The 27,404-nt window shown below is 43.7% G+C and overlaps 1 protein-coding gene across 2 annotated transcripts; it reads right to left on the minus strand.

Moving 5' to 3' along the window:
- Positions 1-591: 591 nt before the first annotated feature.
- On the minus strand, positions 592-27,094 carry RNF19B (ring finger protein 19B). Of its 2 annotated transcripts, none has more exons than XM_060275869.2 (9): positions 23,643-27,094; positions 9,777-9,982; positions 8,553-8,694; positions 7,037-7,199; positions 6,272-6,386; positions 4,214-4,354; positions 3,669-3,876; positions 2,938-3,069; positions 592-1,370 (listed from the first exon to the last, which is right to left on the minus strand). In XM_060275869.2, the coding sequence occupies exons 1-9, from the start codon at positions 24,461-24,463 to the stop codon at positions 914-916; spliced, it is 2,385 nt and encodes a 794-aa protein (XP_060131852.1). In that variant the 5' UTR covers positions 24,464-27,094; the 3' UTR covers positions 592-913. The 2 variants fall into 2 exon arrangements, with proteins under 2 accessions (XP_060131852.1, XP_060131851.1); XM_060275868.2 differs by having other exon boundaries at positions 8,553-8,697.
- Between the last annotated feature and the right edge of the window lie 310 nt (positions 27,095-27,404).

The raw sequence follows: 27,404 nt of genomic DNA on the forward strand, positions 1-27,404 counted from the left end.
ATAACAGGATGTGGAAGAGTCAAATAAATAACTAAATATTTTCCGAAGAGCCTCCTTCACCTTTATGCTTCTGCTATCTTTTGCTGCCTTTTACACTCATTCCTGTTATACAATGTGGGGGTACCGAGTGGGGCTATTGCTACATGACATACATCTGTTTCACTTCATCCATCCAGTCACTTGCCACACTCCAGTTGCAAGCTGCATCAAGCTTTCCTCTGGACTCATTTCCATCAGGCTATGCCTCCTAAATGAAGTGTATTGTTGTCAAGTGTCCTTATCACTTCAATAGGCTCAGAGCATTCAACACCACAGTATCACTGAGTGCTCTGTCATGATGCAAAGCAAACTTGCAACTGCAGGGACCCAAGCAGCCTCTGGAGGGCAGCAAATTCAAACTTTCACCCTACTCTTGTTGGAAGTATATGTGTGCCACACCCAGGCTTCTACACAACAGCACTAATCAGACTGAGTTAGAGGTACATCACTTATATTTTAGGGCAAGGAACAAGCTTCACCAAGGCAGGAGCGCAACAAGGAAAATTCAGAAGAACTTACTAGTCCTAAGAAAAGGGAGGACAGGATCCACTATGAATGGCAACAGGAATCTTTATTAAAGGCGTTCTTTAGGCGTATGTTTGGCAGACATACGATGTACACGCACACTTTTATGTACACTCTTACACAACTCACAGAGCATCACCAAGCGCTTGAACCAATAAATTAAAAAAGAGAGAGATCAAGGGTTTATTATCGTGTAAGAAATGCCATTTCCCCAGAGTCAGGTTAGGGCAGCAGTCTGGGGAATCAGAAACAAAAGCCAACAATGACATAATCACCCCCACTCCTGGGTGGCCCTCACCATAGTAGAGGCAGTAACAATCAGTGTGCTTCTTCTCAGGAGAGAGCGGCCTCATACTCGGGCCTCAATGCACTCCAATGTAGAGACTCTCTCCTCTGGCCTGTGCCCTTCTGCTTGGGCACACTGGCCAATATGGGCACTTGGGCTCTCAGCACCTCTGGCGTTTGGGGGATGCAGGCAGGCAGCAGTCTGGGGATAAGGGGAATCACATTCATCCGAGGTAATGTCAGGCACATCGTCCGACTGACTGTCTGAGCTCTCCAAGTCACTTCGGATGCTTTCAGGCTGTGCTAGAGTGATGTCCCAGGTTTTGCTAGCAATGCAGTCTTTTTGCTCACAGCTTTGGTGGTTGCACATCTGCTCCTGCTCTTCTTCTGCTTCCTCCTCCTCATTCTCTGCCATCTGAGTGTGAACATGGAGAGAATCCTCTGTGCTGCTCCCACTAACAAGCTGGTAATGGCTCGGCTTGGTCTCTATGTCCACCTGGATCTCCATATTATTACACTCTCTGTGGAAGGAGGAGCCCATGTGAGTTCTAAGCGACAACTTTTATTTCAGAACTATTTATTGCAATTCTGAAGTTCTGGCAAGCTAACATTTCTAATATAGTTTTTTAAAACTTACTACAAAACAAACAGTATAATACATGAACAAGGCCCCACAACATATTGCCATGTATCCCTGATGTGTGTGTGCTACCTGAGCCTGTGGCTAGAAAAAAACCAAAATGTTAGCATCAACAACATTAAGTCACTGCTCCAATGTGGGTCCATATGTGTGCACAAAAACACACACCTGGACACATAGACAGACAGATGTTTTTTTTAAAATACTGACAAAGTACAACCATAAGAATAAAACCTGCTGGATCAAGCCAAAGGCTCATCTAGTCCTGCTCTTAACCTCACTCTTGCAGCCTGCAACAAGGGTACAACCAATTCGGAAATAATGAGATGACTAACTCCTTCAAGTGATTTGAACTGTCATCCTGAGTTTCAGCAGCCTTCCCTGGTTCTAGGTCACACACAGAACTAAAGAATCCTGAAAACATTCCACATAACTTTATGCAAAAGATTTTGCTTCCTACTAGGTGCTGCAAGCATATAAGAGCAGGCAACAGTTGAAGTACACCGAGAGCACATAAAAATACGTTAACTGAAGCAAGGTGGCAAGAGAGGTACAGTGGACCCTCGGGTTATGTTATCTTTGGGTAATGTAACTTTCGGGCTGTGAATGCGGCAAACCTGGAAGTGTAAAATTCCGGGTTTCACCACGTGCACATGCGCGAAGCCCTCTGCGCACATGCGCAGGAGCACTCTATCACGCTGTGTGCGTGCGCAGAAGCAGCACCTCATGTTGCAGACTTTTCGGGGTACGTATGGACCCCCGGAACAAATTAAGTTCATATCTGGAGGGGCCACTGTATCTGAAAATTTACTCTTTAAGTTCAAATCAAATCAAATCAAAGCTTTATTACGGTCATATACCAGCTATTAAAACTAAAAATGCTTTACAAAGCTATGGGAGTTGTCACTCGGGGTGGATATAAGAGTCTATGAGTTTGAAGGGGCTATGTTTCCAGAGGGCGGGTCTGGCTGGCCTTTCCCCAGGTGCTGCTCTAAGTCTACTCCTATTACAGGCAACGCACTCAAATACGGCCCTAAGAGTCAGATGCAGTCGTCTAGACTCTAGGGCATATAACAGATCCCATCAGAACCTTCAGGGGTGTCAGGCAGGGGTGCCTTTTGGCCCCCTTATTATTTAATTTCTATCTAAATACTCTTTAAGTTAGTCGCAGAATAATGAAGTATCCAGTATGTGTATTCTTATGTCTTAGCTTCCGATTGCTAAGCTAAATGATCTGCAGAGAATAATAGTCAACAAAGTCCACACCAAGTCACATTCATCCAACTTTCTATCCAACTCTGCCATACAAGAAAATACTCTTCTCACTAAATGAAGTTTTCCATAGAAAACAAGTTATGGTGACCTCCTGCCAACATCTGTTAACAAGATCAGCTTTCTTCAGAGACCACTGACCCCATTACTAACACAAACTAACTGCATTAACATACCTGTCTTGGGGGTTGTAAGAACTAATGATGGAGCCTGCCATAGCTCGCGTGCTGGCATTGTCACTGATGGCTCCAAGGCTGACAGAGTCCTTCGGGAAAATCTCTTTCTGGACATCAGCCTGCACTTCCAGCCTGGGCAAGGGACAGGAATTTATTAGGTTCTTTATACTAATGTAGCTCCCCCACCTCACTTGATGTTTGACTATACCAAGGAGTTCACAAGAATTAAGCATAAAGTGACTCAGTTTTAAGCAACAACTTATTTTGTTGAATTTTGCTTTGCCTGTTTTTCTCTAGAACAGGATTAGGTCATGTCTGTGGCCATGACTAACAGTTCCTGTATAGCACGTTCCCATACATTCTACAGTCAAATTCTGGACTGTACATTTGGTGCTGGATAGAGATTTGATTACACAGCTGCCTATTTCAGACACTCGATCAGAGGAACAGACCTTATAACCTTATGATTCAGGAGGCAAGCTTTTTTGTCATTGTGCCAATGGGATCTTAAAACATGCAAGACAATGCATGACAAAAGCACAGAAAAGACTTAACCCAATTCATTTTTATTTCTAACTAATATAACCATGAAGTAAGAACAGGGGACATTCTTGCATGGGAACACCTGGCTTGGGGTTGTGCAATACAAGCAAACTAGGTTTACTTATGACTGAGTCTCAAACCCATGATATCACACACAGGTGCTGTAGCTGAAATGAACTTTTATTTACCTGCTGTACTTTCCTTTCCCACCCAAGAGGACTCCACCGCTCAGGGTCCCCCCCGAGAGCGCAGCGAAGCTGGCTGTCTCACTGTAGTTGCCCTGCATGACACTGAGCCCATCAGTAGGGCTCCCACTGGTGCTTAGCACACTGGTAAGGCCTTCAATGCTGCTTTCCCCAATGCTGGGATTCTTCAGAGCCCTCCAAGCATCCGCCACTAGAGACCATGAAAAATAGAAGGAACATAACGCAAAAGGTGACTTGACAGCAGCATTCCTACATTAGCAAGTTAAGTTCTATGTAAACTAGCATACCTGGAAGCAAAACAATGAAGCTGAATGAATTTAGTAGTTTTAAATATTCTCGTCCCTATCAGTTTGGAGCAGCAAGTGAAGAAATATGTACGAAGTAATTTGTTTGTAATGTCAGCAAGAAAGAGAAAGAAAATCAAACTGACCTTACAAGTTCACCCCATCAATTATCTAACCCTTCCACTTGCCCCTGGATATAGCTGTTTTTCCCCATCAAGATTAAAAACACAGTTACTTCTTTACCTGTAATTGGCCCATCATCTTCATCAAACTCGATTTTGACTCCTTTCCCATTGGCTGTGCTAACTCCACAACCACCACCACGGCACAAAGAAATTGGTACAACTCCATAGACATATGCCAACATAATAGGGACTCCAATACCTGGAAAAAAGAATAAAAGTTAGTAGGAAACCAGAAACCTGCAAATACAGGTACATGTCCTCTCTGCACATTCTTCAAGGACAGGATGAGTGGCATCTCACTCAGCTATCTTCTTACCACCACGAAAGTTCTTAGTCAGAGACTAAGAACACTATCAACTGGAGAGAAGAGTAGTTTGCATAGATTACACAGATAGCTACTAGAAGAACAGCAGTAACATGTAAGTAGCTTGCCTTTCTTTCTTCCAGTCTGTGTGCTGTTCCATGAATGGGTGATTGAAAACCTCAGGAGAATGACTCTTTCAACTGCACTACCAGCATAAACTTTCACATCAAGGATTAAGTGGGCATAGTGGGAACTTAGCAGTATAATAGAGACACCCAAAATATCCTGAGAATGTAGCCATTTCTCAATTGATATTTGTGAGTATAGGCTGCTTGGCCAACTAGCAAAGCATGAAAGTTGAAACAACCAAACAAGAGAGCTTTGAAACCAGTTTGCCTTTGCACTAAGTCACAACAAGCATTTTATTCTAGCAAAAATCATTGATTCTATGAAGATAGAAGACAATCATGAAACCGACACCCAGTGTGTGCAAAGCAAACTTCCTGTCATTGTGGGTGGGGAAGGCGGGGAGATGAAATAGATTTCGATTAAAGGTGAGGTCTAGTTGACAAATCACCTTGTCCTCATGAAAGGCAAAGCTTAGCAAGAGAACAGGGATAAATAAAATTCTTCTTAAAAGATTATTGTTAAAAGAGTGAGAAAATGCTGATCTATGGCAGGACTGAGGTGGAAGAACATGCGTCCAGAGGAAAAATATCAAACATAAACACAGGGTCTGAACTTTGAGAAGTAGTAAATATACAAAAGTCTATCCATTTTGCATAAGAAGACCTCCAAGTGGAAGATTTCTGTTCATTCAAAAATATCAAATATAGTTCCTTGGAGGTTCTTTGGTTGGGATGTATCGCCTAAACTGAGAGATCAAAGGACTGTAAAGTATGGTGAAGAGTTCTGATATTCTTCTCACCCTATGTCAGATTAGGAATGGAAGCATATGTACTTGTTGTTCTGGGCACAGTGAAAAGACTCTTAGCGCTGTAGAGATAGCACATGATACCAATAGCAGGTATTGCGAATCACAAGAGATCTATAGAGTTGCAGCTGATATTAATGTAAAAGCAAACATCCTCTAGATCTATGAATGGAAACCATATCAAGGGTATCAGCAAAAGAAACCATATAAATCTACTGGGCATGGATAAAGGAAGCAGAGCTGCTTCTTTTTGAAAGCATGCTCTGTTGCTTGGACACAGTTGCCTATTTAAGTAATGTTAGGGAAGGTATTAACCAAGGCTCATTTTCAAGGAGACACACAACTTTTTATATTGAGTTATTATTTCAAGCAGAGAAGGGAGTGACAATGTTCAACCTCATTCAGCATGGCTTATTGTAAAAGATGCTGTGGTACTACAAGAGCTGGAGGGCACAATGTTGACTGCCCCTACTATAGAATAACAGAGGCGGTGCTTGGCAGCATTAATATAAATGATAGAAAACTCCATTAACTATATTAGGACAGAGAGGAGAAAGAGTTTTGTTTTCCTGAGCTCTCTCAAAGGAAGCCTTTGGCTGTGCCACTTCTGCAATGCCAGAAGATTACTGGGCAGAAAGAAATTCACCACCACTCTGCAAAGCATTAACATTGACCACCACCACCCATCCCAAGTTCTGCAGATGCTCTGCAAAGGCACTGCATTGCATCCTGAGCTTAAATATATGTGTTCCATGTAATTAAGTTATAACCCATCTAAGCAGTGCTGGGGTTTAGAAAATCTTAACGCTGCTGTCACACTGAAGCAGTAGCCAAAGCATATCATCCTATGCTTTGTAACACAGAACTCATTTACTTACCTACACTGACAGCAGCAATGACAGGCGATGCAATCACAGATAAGGTTACACCACCAGTGATGGCCAGGTTCCTCTTGTGCTTAGAGGTTTTTTCCCCCTCATACCTGCTATGAATCTGACATAAGAAGAATCAAGGATAAAACAGGCAATGCAACACAAAGAAGAATGGCATTCTAGGAAGATGCTACCTATTGCAGCTCTTAATAGTTTATAGCAGAGATGGCTTCTCCAGAAAAAAGAAGAGAGGCTGAAGGGCTCTCTAGAGGTGGAAGTCTCACTCTGTCCATAACTGCTCAGGTTGGCAGAAATCGGAGCAGGGACCATCAACAAGAATCAATGCCACAAAATCAGCAGCAACTTCAATGAAACTTACTACGCATGCAAAGCCACAGGCAATATGCAGTTGGGCTGGCCACACATGTGTTCTAAGGAAAGATTACCCATCCCAGGTCCCACAATGCAAACTTCAATTATCACTGAAATCTCTCCACCTCCAACCTAAGAGTAGCCTCCTGGATCTGACTATAGGCCCTTCTAGTCCAGCATCTTGTTTCTCAGTAGCCAACCAGATGCCTATGGGAAGCCCACAAACAGCTATGAGTACAAAAGCCCTCCCCCACTGTCATTACCAATGATTGATATCCAAAGGTATAGTGTAATATATTGTATGGTCCCTCTTAACTATAAGGGGAACCACCAACCCTGCAAAAAAACCTTCAGCCTTGTAGTTGGATTTAATTCAGCGTATACAGTTATTATTCTTACCTTTCTCCCAACGTAAACCGGGATTCCAATGACCATGGCTGGAATGGCAATGCCAGCAATGAGGGAAATACCCACTGGGGCACCAATCAATGTTCCGAGCTGCCAGAGAATCTTCTTTTTACGACTCCATGGCTTCTTGCCCCAGAATGTGCAACCAGAAGGGCTGCAAGAGATTTCATATTTGGTCTTCAGAGGGACAAGATTCCAAAATGGGGGGAAGGCAGACACCTGCCCACAAAGGTACTACCAAACCTCTTCCCTCCTCTTCCTGTCCAAGTAGCTAAAGGTGTGTCTACAGCACAGATGGGGAACTGTTTTGACTCTGCAGCAGTGTTAGAAACTGAGATATGAAAGCTAGGAGCTAAATGGCACCTTAAATCTAGGTTATGGGCACAACACAGAATATCTAGGTGCGCTTTTTTAATAACAAGAATACAAAAATGAAAATGAATGAACTGCAGCTAAAGTCTTATTTTCATTTTTCACATGGTCTAGTCCTCATCTGAAGACTGCAAAAAACAAAGCCATTCTTCCCCTGCCCGCCCCCCTAATATTCTTAAGAGGGTCTCTTCTCTAGTCTTCAGAGAGTGGCTGGAAATGGGGAGGCAGAAAAAAGTCCTCCTTTCCTTCCACTGTGCAGTTTTAATCTGAAATCTTAGGCTCAGTAACTGCTCTCGCTAATGAAATTCCCTGTTGCAAAATGTGCCTAGAACAATGGGAGTTTCGAATGCTGCTCTGAGGCATTCCCTCATTGCCAACCCTCCCAAGGGCTACATGCCAAGCAGAGGGGGGAGGGAGGGCACACTTTTTCACAGACACATAATTCGCACACAAATGTATGTACACAGTACACAGCCCCCCACCCCTGCAGCTGATCCATGTACAGTCATGGGTAAAAAAAAGTGCACCTTCTTTGAATTATGTGGTTTTACATATCAGGACATGATAGCAATCATTTGTTCCTTAGCAGGTCTTAAAATTAGGTAAATACAACCTCAGATAAACAACAACACATGACATATTACACCATGTCATGATTTATTTAACAGAAATAAAGCCAAGATGGAGAAATCGAGTGTGAAAAACTAAGTGCACCGTTACTGCTTCCATAGGAACTAAAAGGCTAAATAGCAGACAGGGGCTGCTAATCAAATGGCCTTGCTTAATTGATCATCAGCAAGTGTGCCCACCTCTATAAAAGCCAAATATTTTAGCAGTTTGCTGGTCTGGAGCATTCAGGTGTGTTTTAACACAATGCCAAGCAGGAAAGATGACAGAATGCTCTTAGAGAAGCAAGTGCTGCTGCCCATGAAATTGGGAAGGGTTCTGAGGCCATCTCCAACCAATTTGAAGTCCATCATTCTACATTTTGAAGTATGAGAACACAAATCAATATTTTATCTGTTTTGGTACTCCTACAACACAGTATCTTTTGAGTTAGTGTAGGTTTTGGACCACAGCAACGTAGCTCTAGCAAGGAAGAGCAGTTAAGAGGGCATTTTACCCTCCAACTTACCTGAGGTAATGCAAATCAGAGATTTCCTTCATACAAAGCCAGCAGAATTCACAGCCACATACAGCACAAGTCATGTGATTACAGCTGCCATCATTCATCTTGATGATGTAGGCACTGCAACGTGGACATGGCTTGATGTCATCTGCTATGGAAGTGAAAAGGAGAACCCAGTAAAATTTTGTGCATTTAAAATAAGATTTCCCAAGGAATTGAAAATCATTGTGATCTTCCATTGTAAGAAAGAAGGTGAAAGAACCACCACAGTCTTACTCTTCCAGCCCATCCTCCTTTGAATGAAAAATGTGCTTAGGATCATAGGCTGACATTTATTTACTACATTTAAATCTCACCTTTCCTTCAAGGAGTTCAGGGGAGAATATGCTTCTCCCCCCCCCCCCACCTTATCCGTACCAGAATCCTGTCATATAGGTTAGGCGGGGGGGGGGGGACTGAAAATGAATGTCTGAAAGTCACTCAGTACTTAAGGTTATTGGCTGAGAAACTCATTCTTAGACTAAAAGGGTAAGAGTATCCTGGGACTGACAAGTAATTCATCCCTGATATTTTTAACAAGGCTGCATAGGATCATAGCTCATTATTACTGCAAGTCCTTTAAATTCAGGAGGTCCCAAATTCAGTCCCCGGATTCTCTAGTTAGATCAGGTGATGGGGAAAGACCTCTGCCTGAGACCTTGGAGAGCCACTGCCAGTCAGATTAAACAATACTGGGCTAGATGGAGAAACAATTTGACCCAGCAGAAAGGAGCTTTCTATGTTCTCAACTCCACCAAAACAGACTGTTGTTGCCAGCATGCAATTTGAAGAATGACATTTGATTTGAACTGCATAGTTATGTTATGTCTGAGGTAAAAGTTTTATAACTCACTTGAAGCAACTGGGTACTTTAAAACAGAGGTGTGGAAACTTATACCTCAGTGCTAAAAGCATTCGCCAAGGCCTCTCTATCCAACCTTGATATTCTTCTCAGCCACATCCCTTATTCTCCTCAAATAGTTTTACCCGTCCAGAATGTGCCCTTGAACTGTGATGATGCTTCCTGCTTGCCTAGATAGAGCAGTGTATGTGTGCAAATATTTGCCTTTTACATTGCTGAAATGTAGCTACCATACAAAGGTAAGAGTCACATCTAATCAAGTCAATCTCTTTCCCAGATCTTCACACACAACTGCAATAGCAACTGGTAAGTAGCTCACTGGTACATACCTGGTCCAGATTCTTGTCCATAACTGAGGCCTGAGGTGTGCTTTGTCCGTACCCGCAGAGTTTGTGCTCTTTGTTGGCGGGCCATGTCGCAAGTTTGGTTTGGGTGCCATATCTGCTTGCAGTGATAGCAAAATTCAGTCTGGCAGCCTTCTCTCTCACACGTCAGTTTGGGGCAGCTTGCACATCCATAGGCAATAACAGCATAACTAAGCAAAAAAGTAAATGGCAGGACAGTGTTTTGTTTGGGGCTTGTATTGACAAAACTGGACTATGTGAAGTAAAGCCACACAGACAACTGTCTCTGTAGAAATATATTCAGCCACAATTAACCTAGCTTTCTCAGATTTACTACCTATATCTCAGCAAAAATTAAGGTACTTTATTTGATGTAGTTAACATCTACAAGCTAACATAATTAACCCTTGTTGAGAACAATACATTTACTGACTTGCTTGTGTAACATTCTAAGAGCTCTAATCATGGGAAGTCTGTCATAATAAAGTTAGTTTCCTCCCCATTTCCCTTAATGGGCTTGGAGTTAACACTTTGGAAACAGAAGCCAATTGGCAAACAATTTCTACCGGTACCCGAGCACAAAAAAGAAGTCAGAAGAGAGGTAAAAAACAATTCCTTGTCACAGAAGCTACCCACCGTACACACACACACAAAAAGACACAAGGAGGTTGTCTAACACTGTAGTCTGCAGATTTTGTAAGGGTCACAAATATCACCCTTGTTACTCTTCTGGCTTTTAATTCCCAAATAATTCAGGTTGCATAACTATTTCTCAGATCTTGCAGCATGACAAATCTGGAATTGTCCACATGATTCACAACCTGTGGGAGCTGGAGAAACCATTTTACCCTAGTGTAGCACAATTAGTAAAGGTGACCATCACATACCTACATGCTAATACGCAGATTCAAAAGACAGAAAAGGAGGTCCATGTATATCTGTAGGACTGTTCTATATTTCTAGTATACAAGAATGCCCAGTACCAGCAGAGAGGCAGATTTAAATATATTAACTGTGCACCACCTATCAAATTATCAAATGTACTACCCTCAATTCATGCAAGTCCTGAACAAAAAGTTATGTTTCATCAGGAGATACAGAAATATGCATGACTACAGAGCATGCTTCCCTTCATTCTGCACTGTCAAAATCCAGGTAATTTCAACTTCCCCAACTCAATCAAATTCTGCAGAACATGCAACCTTGAAAATGCAACCAGAATAAAATATGTCTAGGGTTTTTTGCAATGTACTTAACTTGTTAACAAATTATTCTAAATGTAATACTCTTTTTTTTTTAAGTGGATGATTCCAGAAAGCCATAGTTTAGGCAGCCCTGTTTAGGGAAGTTTTTAACGTGTGACATTTTAATGTATTTTAATCTTTGTTGGAAGCTGCCCAGAGTGGCTGGGGAAACCCAGCCGGATGGGCGGGGTACAAATAATAAATTTATTATTATTATTACTATTACTATTATTCCATGGAGGACAGGGCTGCTTCTGGGGGGGGGGGCTGCACTATACAATTTGTAAGCAGCTGCTGGGGAACCTAATTTCCATTTTGTCAGTTTGATAATCTCCTAGCAGGTGGGAAAAGAGGCTTTGACTATCCCAGCTCTTCTAACCTGAGTCCCCACTGGGGAATTAAGCCCCCTCTAGCCATTCCACCCCATCATTATCAGGAAGACAACTGCTGTCCTACAAGAATCATCTTTCACAAGGAGAGCAATATCAAGTTCAAAGACATAGTGTTAATGACAAACCTTTCAGTCTTGAAGGTACAGAAGCCAAGAATTCTCAAGTCTCCTTTAATCCGTTCATGTTTTGCCTCTTAACTACCCACATTTCCACAGCCAAAACTACATTGAGAACAGAATCCACAAGTGGGACCTGCAACAAAACACTGAAGTGCTTTTATTGAAGGTTCCAGGCAGCAAGCCAGGCCCTTTTCCAAGACACTGCATTCCAATTCACATGCTTACACTCACCCCGTTTCTGGGTATGTCCTCTCATCCTGTCAGTTTTCAACACCTACTGAACAGTTTAAGTCTTCATATAACCATTTGGTTTTAGTGGGTCTTTTTAGAGGCAGGAGAAGAGTCATTGTGGTTCATAAGCTATCACTGCATTCACCAGAGAACTTCTCCCCTTTGGGGCAGGCTTTGATTGCCTGCACCTGTTGTTGGGCCAGGTAGATTGGGGTTGCTATCAGATGTCCTACCCACACTGCTTCTAAACAGCTTCCCTGAAGGTGTCCATGACTGTGGTGTTAGAGAACCCCAGGACTGTTCTGGAGAATTCAAAGTTCTTGTCTAAGCTGCCTCTACTGGACCAGCCTCCACTGCAACCATGCAGCTGTCTCAGCATGTTTTTGCATGGCCTGACATACAAGATGGGATATAACTTTGATTTCAGTCTTTGCCACAGGGTGTGAGAGAGATTGTCTGGAGATGTGAAGGTATTGTTATAACCCTGCTGTTAGATCATTTCTTGATGAGATTTGGTGTCATGACAAAAATCCGTCCCTGCAAGCGTAAAGGGTCTATCAAAATGGTCTGCTGTTGAAGACTTATGGAATCCAACTGATTCTTGAATGCTCTGGGGATGTTTCCTGTCTTGATGTGGAACGGTGAGATGAAGCAGGCTATCAACAAAATTGCCCTCAAGCGCTCTGTCTGACACTGTGGAGCCTGAGTAGACAATGCTACCATTCAGTGGATTTATAACTGGCTGACTTACCGAACCCAAAGGGTGCTCATCAATGGCTCCTCTTCATCCTGGAGAGAAGTGACTAGTGGGGTGCCACAGGGTTCTGTCTTGGGCCCACTCTTATTCAACGTTTTTATCAATGACTTGGATGATGGGCTTGAGGGCATCCTGATCAAGTTTGCAGATGACACCAAACTGGGAGGGGTGGCTAATACCCCAGAGGATAGGATCACACTTCAAAATGACCTTAACAGATTAGACAACTGGACCAAAGAAAACAAGATGAATTTTAACAAGGAGAAATGTAAAGTACTACACTTGGGCAAAAAAAATGAAAGGCACAAATACAGGATGGGTGACAGCTGGCTTGAGAGCAGTATATGTGAAAAGGATCGAGGAGTCTTGGTAGACCACAAACTTGACATGAGTCAACAGTGTGATGCAGCAGCTAAAAAAGCCAATGCAATTCTGGGCTGCATCAATAGGAGTATAGCATCTAGATCAAGGGAAGTAATAGTACCAACTGTATTCTGCTCTGGTCAGCGCTCACCTGGAGTACTGTGTCCAGTTCTGGGCACCACAGTTCAAGAAGGATACTGACAAGCTGGAACATGTCTAGAGGAGGGCAACCAAAATGGTCAAAGGCCTGGAAACAATGCCTTATGAGGAACGGCTTAGGGAGCTGGGTATGTTTAGCCTGGAGAAGAGAAGGTTAAGGGGTGATATGATAGCCATGTTCAAATATATGAAAGGATGTCATATGGAGGAGGGAGAAAGATTGTTTTCTGCTGCTCCAGAGAAGTGGACACAGAGCAATTTTACCTAAACATTAGGAATAACTTCCTAACAGTAAGAGCTGTTCGACAGTGGAATTTGCTGCCAAGGATTGTGGTGGAGTCTCCTTCTTTGGAGGTCTTTAAGCAGAGGCTTGACAGCCATATGTCAAGCCATATTTGATGGTGTTTCCTGCTTGGCAGGGGGTTGGACTGGATGGCCCTTGTGGTCTCTTCCAACTCTATGATTCTATGAGTAACACTGTGGTTCTCTGCAGAATTTCAGACAATGACACAGAACAGATGATAGGTAAAGCACATTTAGCCTAAGATGTGATGTGAGAGAGAGTGAACATAATTGTATCTATTGTGTGGTGGTGAAGGCACTAAAGGCTTAACTGGCTGCCACCACTGTATCCTCAAGTAGCTGTCCAGCAGATCTTTTCAAAGTGGCATGTGCTTTACTTATACCTGCTCCAGCAAAAATTAGGCTTGAACCCTCTGAGGCCTGCTGTAATAATTTGCTAGGCACCAAGTGAAGGTAAAAGCATTCCTCTCCACAGTGATCTGAACACCAAAGTTAGAATGGATATTGGTGAGGTTTCCAACTCAACATCTGGTTTAATCCTGTAGGATCAGTTCCAGCTAAAGAGGCCTGATGACATGTAAAAAAGATATTTGTAACAGTTTTACCATATCCTTGCCCATCAAGGCTAATTCAAGCTAGCAGGAATGGGCTGACAAGGAAAGTCCAGGGATTGGTGAATGTGTCATTATGCAAGGGGGTAGTGCCAGACAACCGTAAAGATGTGGTTGCATGACCACTCCTCAATAAGCCCTACCTGCAAACCAAGGTTATGATTAACTACCTCCTGAACACAGGTTCTCCCTTTTTAGCCAAACCAAGAATAGTGGAAGTCCTAACACAGGCTTATTGGAGGATACTGATTATCTTGAGCCATTCCAGACTGGCTTCAGGTCATAGTATCCTCCTGATCAGCTTTGTAAGATACAAGTTCAGGGCACGATATTGCAGTGGTTCTGGTCCTATCTATGGGATTGGTTCCACAGCTTTCTTGCAGTTATGCTATGGGGTGCTACAGGACACTATTCTATTGCCAATGCTATTTAATATCTACACATAGCCATAGGAGTGGTCATTTGAAGTTTGGAGGCAAGGTCTACTTCTCTACTACATTTAAGTCATGAGTGTCATGCATGACCTTCAGAAATTGAATTTGACTCTATCCTGGCACTTGCTGCTATCCTCTTGTTTCTGCCAAAGTTTTTAAAGTGTAAAGCAGATTTTTATATAAGCAAGGCACTGGTTACAAGGTATAGAAGGTACAAGAAAGGTTTAGATGCACGACTAGGCACAAGTGAACACATTGAACTAACAAGCAGCATGCTCCATCAGCCTGTTGAGGAGGGGGTACTTTTAGTGTGTGTGGTAGGGAGCTGGAGTCCTTGGAGTGAGCAAGCAAATTAGCATTCCTCTGAGTGGGTTGGAGCTGCGGTTTGTTCATGCAGGTGCTAGTACCTCCATGCCCTTCAAGACGAAAGTGCAGCATCCAACCTACTCTGTTGCATTCCCAGATGGCAGCGGTTCATCACTGACAGGAGGTAACATTAGAGGTGGTTCCACAATAGCAGAGGTCTGACAAGAGGCAGCTGTTATCACAGAGCAACAACATATCTCTGTCAACCCACTCGATCCCTCCCGAATCCAGCTGTGCACTCACTGCGCCCCCCTCCTTTAGTTGAGATTCCTGCATTACAGAGGGTTGGACTAGATGACCCTCAGGATCCCTCACAACTCTATAATTCTATGATTCAATTCCTTGGGTTCCAATCTTTCTTGGGATCCCAATTTCATCTTCCACAACCCACTGGGACCTTCCTCTAGGTTGCCAAACTTCAACTCCCCAAGTTATTCTTATTTTTCATCTGGATTGGACCAACCGCTCCACAAGACCTCCACAGGACTCATGGCAGAATCCTTAATGAAGTGCATTGTGGGTGGGTGTTTTTGAGTCTTGAAATAGGGAAATCTGCCAGTTCTAGATGGGGTTGGACTCCTTCTGGAAGGACAAGAGCACAGTTTGGGGGTACTCTTTAATCCATCTTTGTCACTGGAGGCCCAAGTGACCTCAGTGGCAGGAAATGCCTATCAGGTCTGGCAGGTATCATTTCTATACAGAGATATCCTAGCTACTGTGATCCACATGCTGGTAACCTTACAATTGGGTTACCGTTAACACATTCTATGTGGACTGACCTTGAGGTTGGTCTCTAGAAGCTGCACCTAGGTTGCTGGAGCTTCCTACTGCACACATATAACATCAATAAAGAGGTATCTGCAATGGCAGTTCATTAGCATAGCTGTCAAGTTTTCCCTTTTTCTCGCGAGGAGGCCTACTCAGCATAAGGGAATTTCCCTTAAAAAAGGGGAGAACTTGACAGCTATGTTCATTAGCTGCTGAACAAAGTTTAAAGTGTTGTTTTTGACCTCTGAAGCCCTAAACAGCTTGGGAACCGATTATATTCAAGACTCCCTTTTCTGTGATATTTGGGTGGGGCACTTCTGACTGCACTGCTTAGTTGGCTGGAGGGACAACTATCGTGGCACCCATGGAGATCAGGAGAGCAGTGATGATAGGATAATTTCACAGATAGTTAAAGACCATTCTGTTTATCATGACAGCCAAGTTTCCAACAGCCAATTTTAAGATATTTTTTGGGTTCTAGCTGTTGAAAAGATATGACTATTTATTTTATTTATTTATTTTGCATATTTTGAACTGCTTTGAGGTGCACAAATTTATAAATAAAAAACTGTGTGTTTACAAATATAGAAGGGACGCGGGTGGTGCAGTGGGTTAAACCACAAAGCCTAGGGCTTGCCGATCAGAAGGTCGGTGGTTCAAATCCCTGCGACGGGGTGAGCTCCCGTTGCTCGGTCCTAGCTCCTGCCAACCTAGCAGTTCGAAAGCACATCAAAGTGCAGGTACAGTGGTACCTCTACTTACGAATTTAACGCGTTCCGAATGCACATTCGTAAGTCGATTTTTTTTTAAGTAGAATCCCATAGGACTGCATTGGGAGAAAAAATTTGTAAGTTGAAGCAACCCTATCTAAAAATTCGTAAGTAGAAAAAATCCTATCTAAACTGCATCCAAGATGGCGGACGGAGCTCCATTCGTAAGTAGAGTTATTCGTAAGTAGAGGTACCACTGTAGATAAATAGGTACCGCTACAGCGGGAAGGTAAACGGCGTTTCCGTGTGCTGCTCTGGTTCTCCAGAAGCGGCTTTGTCATGCTGGCCACATGACCTGGAAGCTGTACGCTGGCTCCCTCGGCCAATAACGCGAGATAAGCGCCGCAAACCCAGAGTAGGTCACAACTGGACCTAATCCTCAGGGGTCCCTTTACCTATACAAATGTAATATAATACAATATAAGTCAATAAAAATAGATATAATCCTGCTTCTACCTTGACCTCAAGTACCAATCTGCCTACCACCTTTCACTTCCACAGGCTGAATGAGAGCTAAATACATGCCCCACCCTATTCATGCTCTGCTCTACTCATTTAATTCTGCCAACACAATGAATTTATTTTAATACCCTGAAATTTCCCCCTCAACCTCAGGGAAAAATACAAAGCAATGAATGTCAGACAGCAGCACAAGCTGACTACAATGAAAAAGGTAGTTCCAGATTTGTATGCAAATCTAACTGTGCACCAGAAGACCAACATTACCATGGAAACACACCCTTGTGTTATGTCTGCAGTTTACCTCCCTAGGCAGAATAGCTAAGCTTGCATTTATGAAGATGCTTAAAGCATGGGTGGGATGCAGAAGCCATGAGGATTTTGCATGCTATTTTTCTCAGAACATGCTGTTACTGCAGTCTCACAGAGAAACTGAACTATGAAACCTATGTGACAAAGATTTTCTACAAAACATGTGAGAAGCAGGGAGAAAGAAATCATATGCATCGTTCTGAACCCACACAGACTACTGACAGCTCTTAGGTACTACTTCAGGCAGCACATATGCTATCTTGGCACCATGTACAATTGACTTTTGTATAAATGTGACAGCTATTAATCAGAGCACATTCCCTATCCCACTGTCTCTTCCAAACGTTTTTTACACGTAAAATCCCCCACCTGAAAGCTGAAAAATTGATATCTACTGTTCAAGCAAGTGATATGCAAAACTGCAGCTGGATTTTGTGCAACCAATTTTTTTGATACTGTATTCTAAAGGTATTACTAGCACTAGCAGCTGCACTGCCTGTTTGTGCTGCTTACCAACCCACCTAACACCCCCCCACACATTAACCCCCTAGAGAAGGGGTCAGCAAACTTTTTCAGCAGCGGGCTGGTCCACTGTCCCTCAGACCTTGTGGGGGACTGGACTATATTTGGGCGGCGGGGGGCGGGGAATGAACGAATTCCTATGCCCCACAAATAACCCAGAGATGCATTTTAAATAAAAGCACACATTCTGCTCATATAAAAACACCAGGCAGGCCCCACAAATAACCGAGATGCATTTTAAATAAAAGGACACATTCTACACATGTAAAAACACGCTGATTCCCGGACCGTCCGCAGGCCGGATTTAGAAGGCAATTGGGCCAGATCCGGCCCCCGGGCCTTAGTTTGCCCTACCCATGGGTAGATCTGTGCTGTTTCTTCATCTCCCCCTGCCTCCGGAAACTTCAACAATTGCAAAGGGGGAAGGGAAAGCAAAGGTTGGGCATGGGTAGGCAAACTAAGGCCCAGGGGCCGGATCCGGCCCGATCGCCTTCTAAATCCAGCCTGCAGATGGTGTGGGTATCAGCATGTTTTTACATGAGTAGAATGTGTGCTTTTATATAAAATGCATCTTTGGGTTATTTGTGAGGCATAGGAATCCATTCTCCCCCCCCTGCCCAAATATAGTCCGGCCCCCCACAAGGTCTGAGGGACAGTGGACCGGCCCCTTGCTGAAAACGTTTGCTGACCCCTGCCCTAGAGCTTCCCCCTTCCCACCCCATGCAATTGCAAAGCTTGCTTTTCACCTCTCAAACCCCATTTCTGATGCCACTTCTCTCTATTCTACAGCCTCACTTTGCACTCATTTCATCTTCATCCCCTTGTCTGTGCCTCATCCTCTTTTTGTACAACACCCTTACATACAAACCAACCCCATGGTAATCTCGGGTACCTTCCTCTTCCTACACATTGCAACTAAGCACCTTTTCCACCTTCCGCTCAATTATGAAGCTATTCCCTCTTATTCTGCAGACGCTTTCATGACTCTGCTTTGGTCTTCAACCCCATTCCCATGCCTCTTACTACCTCTTTTTTGCAACCCCTTTTACACTCCTATTTTTTCCATCACCCCCTTTTTTATTCCAGCCTCATCTTCACTTTTCTCAACTCTCCCCCTTGCACACAGATCACCATTTGCATGCTTACTCAACTCCCCTATTTTGCAGCCCCCTTTGTGGACACACACCATGATGATATACATTAATGTAGCTTTAAAAATGAATAGAATCTTAAAACCAAGACTGTCAATTGGGCTGTTCAGTTTTAAAGGATGTTGTACATATATGGATGTTTGATTGTTAATTAACTAACTCTTCTAAATTACAGCACTGAATCTGGAACCTCATGTTGAAGACAACACATGGTATCAGGAGTGACATACACTCTGTGAAGCTACTGTGGGATATTTGAGGGCTCAACATCTTTTATTTCTCTGAAGAATAGAAGAGAGAGAAGTTTGAGTTCAGCAACAAGGAAGAAATACTGAAAGAGGAAAAGACGTTGTTTTAAACTGGCAAAAGTTTGAATAAAGCTGTGGTAGAGTAACCCTCAGGGTGGGGAATTGTGATTGTAAACAAGAGGTTTGAGTAAATCAATAATGGAAGACCACTGAGGATCTTTGCTTGTTTTAAACCAAATTGGTTTTAATAAAGAGAACAAGCAGAGATGCATGCAACACAGAAGCTAACAGCACAAAGCCTTTTGAAACTCCCTTCTCACTTGTACTCAAACCCTGTTTTAAACTGCCACTTTGCCCCACTCAGGGTCACCCCTGCTACTTTACTCAAACCTCTGTCATTGTTTAAAACCACTTTCCCCCCTCACAATGCCTCTCTTTTTTTTGCTATCATGCCACAGCAACCTTCTGTGCAACCTGCCTGTAACTTTGCCCCTAACCCCGCCCTCATTTCATGCAAATTCAGGATTGTGATGAGGAACTACAAATGGGGGTTACCTGATTATATTCTTACATTGTTATTACAGTGGTACCTCTACTTACGAATTTAATGCGTTCCGAATGCACATTTGTAAGTCAAAAAAATTTGTAAGTCGAATCCCATAGGAATGCATTGGGACAAAAAATTCGTAAGTAGAAGCAACCCTATCTAAAAATTCATAAGTAGAAAAAATCCTATCTAAACCGCATCCAAGATGGCGGACGGAGCTCCATTCGTAAGTAGAAACATAGAGGTACCACTGTATATACAAAGAAATGTAAAACATAACACTTTAATATGGAAAAGGTCTGGTTCATTATCTCTTGCCTGTTTCCAGACTTTTGGCAGGGATGAGATTTCATTTTTAAATGAACCTCTGCAAATTTAAGAACAGTATATTTTTTTAACAAAACAAAATCTAGATTCCAACAGTGAACATCATGAAACCCACCAGTGTCTCAAGTTTGTTACAAAGGGTACAGTGCTGAAGCTTCTTTCAGAATGTTTCTGGGTAGTCTTCAGGGTCTCTATGTACAAACTATTAGCATAGAATACAAGGCAACCAGATAGGATATATTTCATTTCAGTGTTAAATAGCACACTAACCTTCAGAACCCTGCCACAGAAGTAGCATTATCTCAAATAAAGCAAGTTGGCAGCATCTATCCAAGAACAGGGCGTTCCACTAGCTTGTTTTATGTTTCCTATCAAATCTGATAATTTTTGCATCAGCTGAATAGAGGAAACAGTTAAGTGATAACCAGATTCTTGCTAATTTAGCAAAGCAGAAAAACTGCCCAACAGTATTTAGTGGAGCTAGCGTGTGGGTGGTATACTTGCCCACCTTCTTTTGATCTCTAATTCCTCTAATTATGCAGTACAGCGTAATTTGGGACTGTCCAGCAACAACATATGCATGCCAGAAATCAACAGAATCAGAAGCAATTACAACAATTCCAAGAATATTATGCAGTGCCCAGTACATTACAACTTCCCTTACCCCATGAAAAATTTAAGCTGAATGTTCTAAAGGACAACTTAAAGAATCATTGCTTGTACTTTCCATGCTGTGTTAGAGAAACTTTGGGAGGCTGGTTTAAAAGAAAACAGAAGTGAAAGTAAAACAAGACTTACTCAAATCTCATTCTGACTAACTGCCAAAGGCTAGGCCATTTCCCAGTTACCCAACTGGATGTTGAATCACGATTCAACATTTCACCACCTGCATCCCCATACATAAAATGTTTTCTTACCAGAATGTGCAAGTTTCTGTTCTTACTGAAAGTCATTGTTTACAGTTTCCTCCACTGATGTGAAAGTATAGCTTAAATCTGCTGAACTTCTCAGCATACAGAGGGTTGGGAAAGACCCACAGTTCCCTGGCATTTTAGAAACAGGAACTTTTCAGTAAAAAAAAAAATCCACCACAACCTGAAATACATGCAACACTTGGTGTCAACCTCCATTTTTAAGATGTGATCAGAAATTTTCAAATCAAACTCCCCTTGCCTCCCTTCCAAGTATCACCCACTCCTCCTCATCTGTAACATCAACCCCACATCAATAAATATTCATTAGTACTTAAACCAGATTATCAGGAAAATAAATTTTACTGACAAAACGATTCTGAGCAAAGTCTACCTGCAACTAATGAGACAGGAATGACACAAAGTACAATTCACACCTCACTGCAGGACCTAGTTAATTAACTACCATAAGCAGGGGCAGCCAGTCCTTGCCAAGGATTCAAGCCACAGAATGATTTGGGAGTATCTAGATCACCATAAGCTGGGACTTTCCATAGCTGTCTGACACATTATCTTCCCTCTTGATGGGCCACCCCTCCTCTCTTACTGAGGCCAACAAGTCATAGTCTATATAGGTAACAATAGACCACAGCTTAAGATCTTTTGATGAAGCGCAATTTATTAATAACCACCACCACTCATGGTTTTTTAGGTTTGTTTACGCTGCTTGTACTGGGGAGGAAAAAATGGGATCAATCAAGCAGCAGGTACTGCTCATTCATGCTAAACCACAATAACCCAGAGACCCCAGCTTATCTTTATATGCCAACACAAAGTGTTTGAGATAGCATTTCCATTTCATATAAGTATTCCTCTTGAGCAGGGGTCAGCAAACTTTTTCAGCAGGGGGCCAGTCCACTGTCCCTCAGATCTGGGGGGGGGCTATATTTTGACAAAATATATGAATGAATTCCTATGCCCCAAAAATAACCCAGAGATGCATTTTAAATAAAAGGATACATTCTACTCATGTAAAAACATGCTGATTTCCGGACCGTCCGCAGGCCTTAGTTTGGGGACCCCTGCTCTTGAAGATTACTTATGTGTTGCCCTCCCTTTACAGAGGGAAACAGTCCTTAATAAACACCTCAAACTTTAAAGGATATACTGATCTTGTAAAGTCTGTGTATTCCACGTCTTTTCAGTCTGCAACAAGATAACTGATCTTATACATACCGTACATCCTATTTCCCTTCCTACACTGGGACCGTGTTTACTATTCCCCAAGCCCTGTAAAGAAAGTGTCCACTCAAAGAGATGCAGCTTCCTGTGTCCTCTAAAGGTTTAGACTGCAATCCTACGAGGAATGTATATGCTGATTTGCTTCTAGCACATCTTTGGCACTTCCAAAGTACAGTATCTGATCATGAAAGTTTCATTTTCATTTTCACTTTCACTCACACCTATTCCTTTGCAACATTTTAACCATTAGGCAGCAAAAGTAGCTGCCTTAATGAGAATGGAGAAACTCCTTTATTAAGGGCTGCGAATGATTGGAAGAAGCTAAGCACATTCAAATTGACACTTCATTGCTGGACATAGTCCTGCTGGTGCACTGCATGCACTTGATCAGTAATGCTTTAGTCTTAAAAAATTCTGCTGTTTACCACCATTTCCCCTAAGGATATTGAAAGAGACAGTGTGAGCAGTTTGGGAACAGGGCACTTACTTGTCTCCCTTTGGACAGAAAAAGTCAGATGAGGCAACATTGTTGAAGTACCCGGTAACATTCCCTGTACTACACTTAATTTCTATAGGAACATGGAGCAGTCTGGGCTCCTTTCAGAGGAAGGGCAGGATAGAAACTTAATAAAATAAGTGAACAGTAGTTACAAATACAATACTTATTACTGCATACAATGTTCTTAGTGTTCAAGTGTTTTTCAAACTCTCCTACAAGTCGGAAAAAATATAAAATAATGATGTTCTTTATTGCAGATAAGGGGCTAAAGCTAAATGGCTTGATATGACTGTTCATGGCAGGTGAGATATGAACTATAGACACAATTATACACTATTCCTCAAATGAAGCAGAAGTGTGTGAACTAAACAAGAATATAAAATCTGCAAAAACCACCTCTCCTACGAAGCCTCTGGGCTTAATTCCCAAAGCCCTTATCCCCAACAGAAAAAAGCCAGAGGATGCTCTTCACACCCCTTTTTCTTATATTTCCATCCCTTTGCCATTTTCTCTCTAAACTATCAAATTTTAAACTGTAAACTGTTGATGGCAGAGTGACATACCATTTTTGCTCATTTTATTCTAATGCACCATGTATTCAGTTGGTACAGAACAGTGGCTTGGCTACAAAGACAATATTTAGTCAATGCAAAGGCACCTCCCCTGCACCTTTAAATTGCAGATAGGGCTCAGTAACATGACCTTTAAAAAGAGTTCTCTCCCTAGTAATGCATGCCAGTCTGTGAACCTTGAAACCTGGTACACACCCTGCCAATCATGGCTGGCCCCAATCGAAGTACTGTACTGGCTTGCTTTTGCTCTGAATTGGTGCAGGACTAAGCAGCTTGGAATCACGCTGTTCTGAGGTTTAATGTCCCCCACTGGCAAGAGCCCGCTAGGTGGTGCTGTCTGGACCTCACCCCTATCTGTAATCTGAGGGGCAAGATCCAAAACGGCCAACCCTTCCAGGGTTGTTGTAAAGATCACAGCAGGCTAATACAGATAAAGCAATTTACTCCCCATAACGGCCACCAAAGTAGCAGCTGCTGCTATTATTCTTATTCCTATTCTTATTATTAAACGTGTCCTTCCTCCTGCCCCCGCCTTTGCTCTCACCCGCAGTCCGGGGCCGGGCACCACCTGCAGTCCGGGTCGGCGGCCAGGCAGCGGCGGAGCATGAACTCCTCATACTTGGCGACAAGGTGGGGCGAGTCGCGCAGGAGGAGGCGGATGTCGGCCGGGTTGAGGCGCTCGCTGCACTCGGGGCAGCTGATGTTGACGCGCGACTCGGTGATCTCGATGCGCAGGTACTGGCGGAGGCACGAGCGGCACGAGCGGTGCGGGCACGAGAGGAGGCGCGGCGCGTTGCCCGCCGGCTGCCGCACCAGGCACAGCGGGCACTCCAGCTCCGACGGGGAGGATTCCTCGCCGCCCTCCTCGCACTCCGCACCACAAGACGACGACGAAGACGAGGTGGCGGCAGCGGCGGCGGCATCGCCCTCCCCGGTAACCGCCGCCGAAGGAGCAGGAGGAGGCTGTGGCGGCGGCGAGGAGGGCGGCGGCGGCGGCGGAGTGGCCTGGGTTGATGCTGCGGTGGGGCTGGCGATCGCCGCCCCCGCCGCCTCCACCACCGGGGCGGGCTTGGCTTGAGGCGGCTCTGGCTTGGCCTTGGCCTTCCGCCGGCGGCGGACCCCGGCCCCGGAGGCTGAGGACGAGGCGGCCGAGGCGGCGGCCGAGAAGACGCTTTGGAAGCTGAGGAGGCGGCGGCGGCCCCGGCTAGTGCCGCTGTTACTGCCGCTGTTGCCATCACCTCCTCCTCCGCCGGTGCCTCTGCCGCCTCCTGCTTGTCCTGAGCCGCTCTTGGGGCATTTGGCCGGCGGGGCAGCCGCGTGGATCGAGGTAGAGCGCGGCGACTCCGAGTCCTTCTCTGAGCCCATCGCGAAGGAGAGGCAGGCGGACGGCTGGAGAAAGCGGCGGCAGCGTCGCCCGCTCGGCTCTGCGCCTCCTCTGAGGTGAAACGAGAGAGAAAGGAGAGTGAGGCGGGGGGAGGAGAGAGCGCATGCGCGGCCGATGGCCCGACCAACCGACCCACTGACTGACTGCTGAGGTAACCCAACCGCCGCCAACGGCCTTCCAGCTCCGGCTGCGCAGGCGCAGAGGCGTCAACTCCGTACAACTCGCTTTCCTTACCCAAGCCGTCTGCTCCTTTCGCAATGCGCATGCGTCCCAAGCGGGGGAAGGCGACTTAAGAACCAATCTCATACCATAATGTATTTTATGTAATTACATGTAATGCAGGCGTTGTGCTTTGAGCTTACGAGCTGCTCACACAGTGAAGGTCCAAAAGGAAGGCTCGTGCGGCGCTCTCAGTCTCAGAAGGTGGGCAGACAGAGCCTTGTTTCTGTGTGTGTGCAGATTTCAAGTGAGCCTCTGCTATTTTTGCCTTTAATTTGCCTTCCCCCCACAAAAAAAGACAGTGTATAAGTTTTATAAAATAAATACTGGGCCGGAAGATGTTCAGGTTGAGGAATAGCATCAAACAACTCTAGCTGGCTCCAACACCTTTTTATTTTTGGGCCTAACGTGGGTTTTCTAAATGCCATACGTTCCAGCTGTCAACCCAAGCCCCTAATTTTGCCCCTCTAGTTGACAAAGGGTGTAGGGCACATTCCTCAACATATGGGCAATAGCAAAGCACATGCTTGGCATGTAGAAGGCCAAGGTTCAAGTCCCCCTGTTCCCCTCAAAGAGCTAGTTTCCAGAGTGATTTAACAATACCTCTACCCAAAGAACACGAGAGTTGTAATTCTGGGAAATTGGGACCTCAACAACTCTCAGAACCCTTAAAAAAAACTACAACTCCTAGGATCACTATCCTTTAGCCCAGGGGTCCCCAAACTTAGGCCCGGGGGCCGGATGTGGCCCAATCGCCTTCTAAATCTGGCCCATGGGAATCAGCATGTTTTTACATGAGTAGAATGTGCCCTTTTATTTAAAATGCATCTCTGGGTTATTTGTGGGGCCTGCCTGGTGCTTTTCATGAGTAGAATGTGTCCTTTTATTTAAAATGCATCTATGGGTTATTTGTGGGGCATAGAAATTCATATTTTTTCTTCAAAATATAGTCCAGCCCCCCACAAGGTCTGAGGGACAGTGGACTGGCCCCCTACTGAAAAAGTTTGCTGACCCCTGCTTTAGCCCTTGATAAACCTGTAGTCATGGCAAGAGCCATAAAGTCTCAAGCTACTCTAGGTAAGAGTGCCTCATCTTGCATGATGAAATCCCAAATGACCAAGATCCTTCAGTTTCTTTAAGTTACTTTGTTTCAGCTTCCTCCATTTCTGGCTGCTTGATTTGTATTTATAGCCAAAACACAACATATTATGTACAGTACTCTGTGTGTGCAATTATACATGCATTACAAATGCCCTTTAGACACTTGTCCCTGATATCAGGATCTAGTGTCAGTTTTTCTATGCACAGTGAAAACCAGAAGCCTAGATCATCAGCTCCCATAGGTTCCAAAGCTTGTAAATCCTATTGGAAGCACTTGCTCTGCACAGGAAACACCAGCAGGAATCAAGGAACTGGGGACCTATTGTTCTTGAGATGCCACAACAGAAGGTGCATTCTGTCTGTCTCTGGGGACTACAAGGTGAACCCTAGAGTTTGCATCTTCTTTCCTGGGTGAGGTTCTGGACCAGCAGCTCCCTGTTCATCTGTTCAAACATCACTTGTTTTTTCACTAGAACTCGTAAGATCTGGACACCTAATAGATACAGTACATGGAATCAAGTTTGTAGAAAGGTCTTCAAGCATGTTCTACCATTCAGCTTCAGTCTCCTGCCTCAAGTTATAGACTTGCAGCCCCCAGCCCAGTGGGGGACTTTCTGCAATAATGAATAAACCACGAGCTCCAGAGGAAACTGCATGGAAGCAACCTTGTGCCTGGGAGATATACATATACAAGGGGATATTTGGGCAAATATTGCTTCTTGCACTACCAAACCCAACCCTTTAGGTTCTGAGCAGGCAGCAAAAAGCCAGAAATAAGTTTTCACCTATTTCAGTAAGAAAATCCCCACCCTTTTCCAGTGTAAGCTGAGCCCTGAAGGTCTACTCCAATACGGAGGTATTGCAATACTTCTGGAAGGTGTTTAGTGCAGTTGTTCCCAAACCTTTTCCCCACAGACCACTTGAACATCGCTGAGGGTCTTGGCAGATTGCTTAATGATCTTTCTGCTCGTTTTAGCAAGTGTAATAAGCTGTACTAAATGCCATATGGTTTTTAATTGTATTTGTATTGCCTCCTTTATTTCTTATATATTGCATTTTCTAAAAGAGATACAGGCAGCAATACAAATAAAAATCAATATGGATGTTTAATGCAATGCAAATGCCATTTCTCTTCTTCAGCCACAAATCCATACACTCCATGGGCCAACCTGAATGGAGCTTTTCCTTGTATGGGGATGGATGTGTTGGGGAAAGCTTAATTTGTTTAAAATGTTGTCCTGATGGCTTTCTGCTAAAAGCATAGGAGGAGGAGATGCATCATGGTAAGAAATGTAATCAAACAAAATAAAATAAAATAATTAATATGAAACCTTGGTCGCTTGAACATCCTTCAGTATCTCAAAAAGAGATCTAAATTTATGTATTGATAATCCACATTTATTTAAACTAATGGACAGTTGATTAGTCAACCAAAAATCTGTTTGTAAATTTTTAGTACCCTACTCCAGTGGAATGAACATAGATGATGTTGAGCTTAGGGAGACTTTATAAAAAGTATAAATCAGGGTTCCAAAACTAAGGCCCCGGGGCCGGAGGCAGCCCAATCGCCTTCTAAATCCGGCCCACGGACGGTCCAGGAAT

Source organism: Zootoca vivipara, chromosome 6 (genome assembly GCF_965207765.1).
Source record: "Zootoca vivipara chromosome 6, rZooViv2.hap1.1, whole genome shotgun sequence".
Lineage (NCBI taxonomy): Eukaryota > Metazoa > Chordata > Lepidosauria > Squamata > Lacertidae > Zootoca > Zootoca vivipara.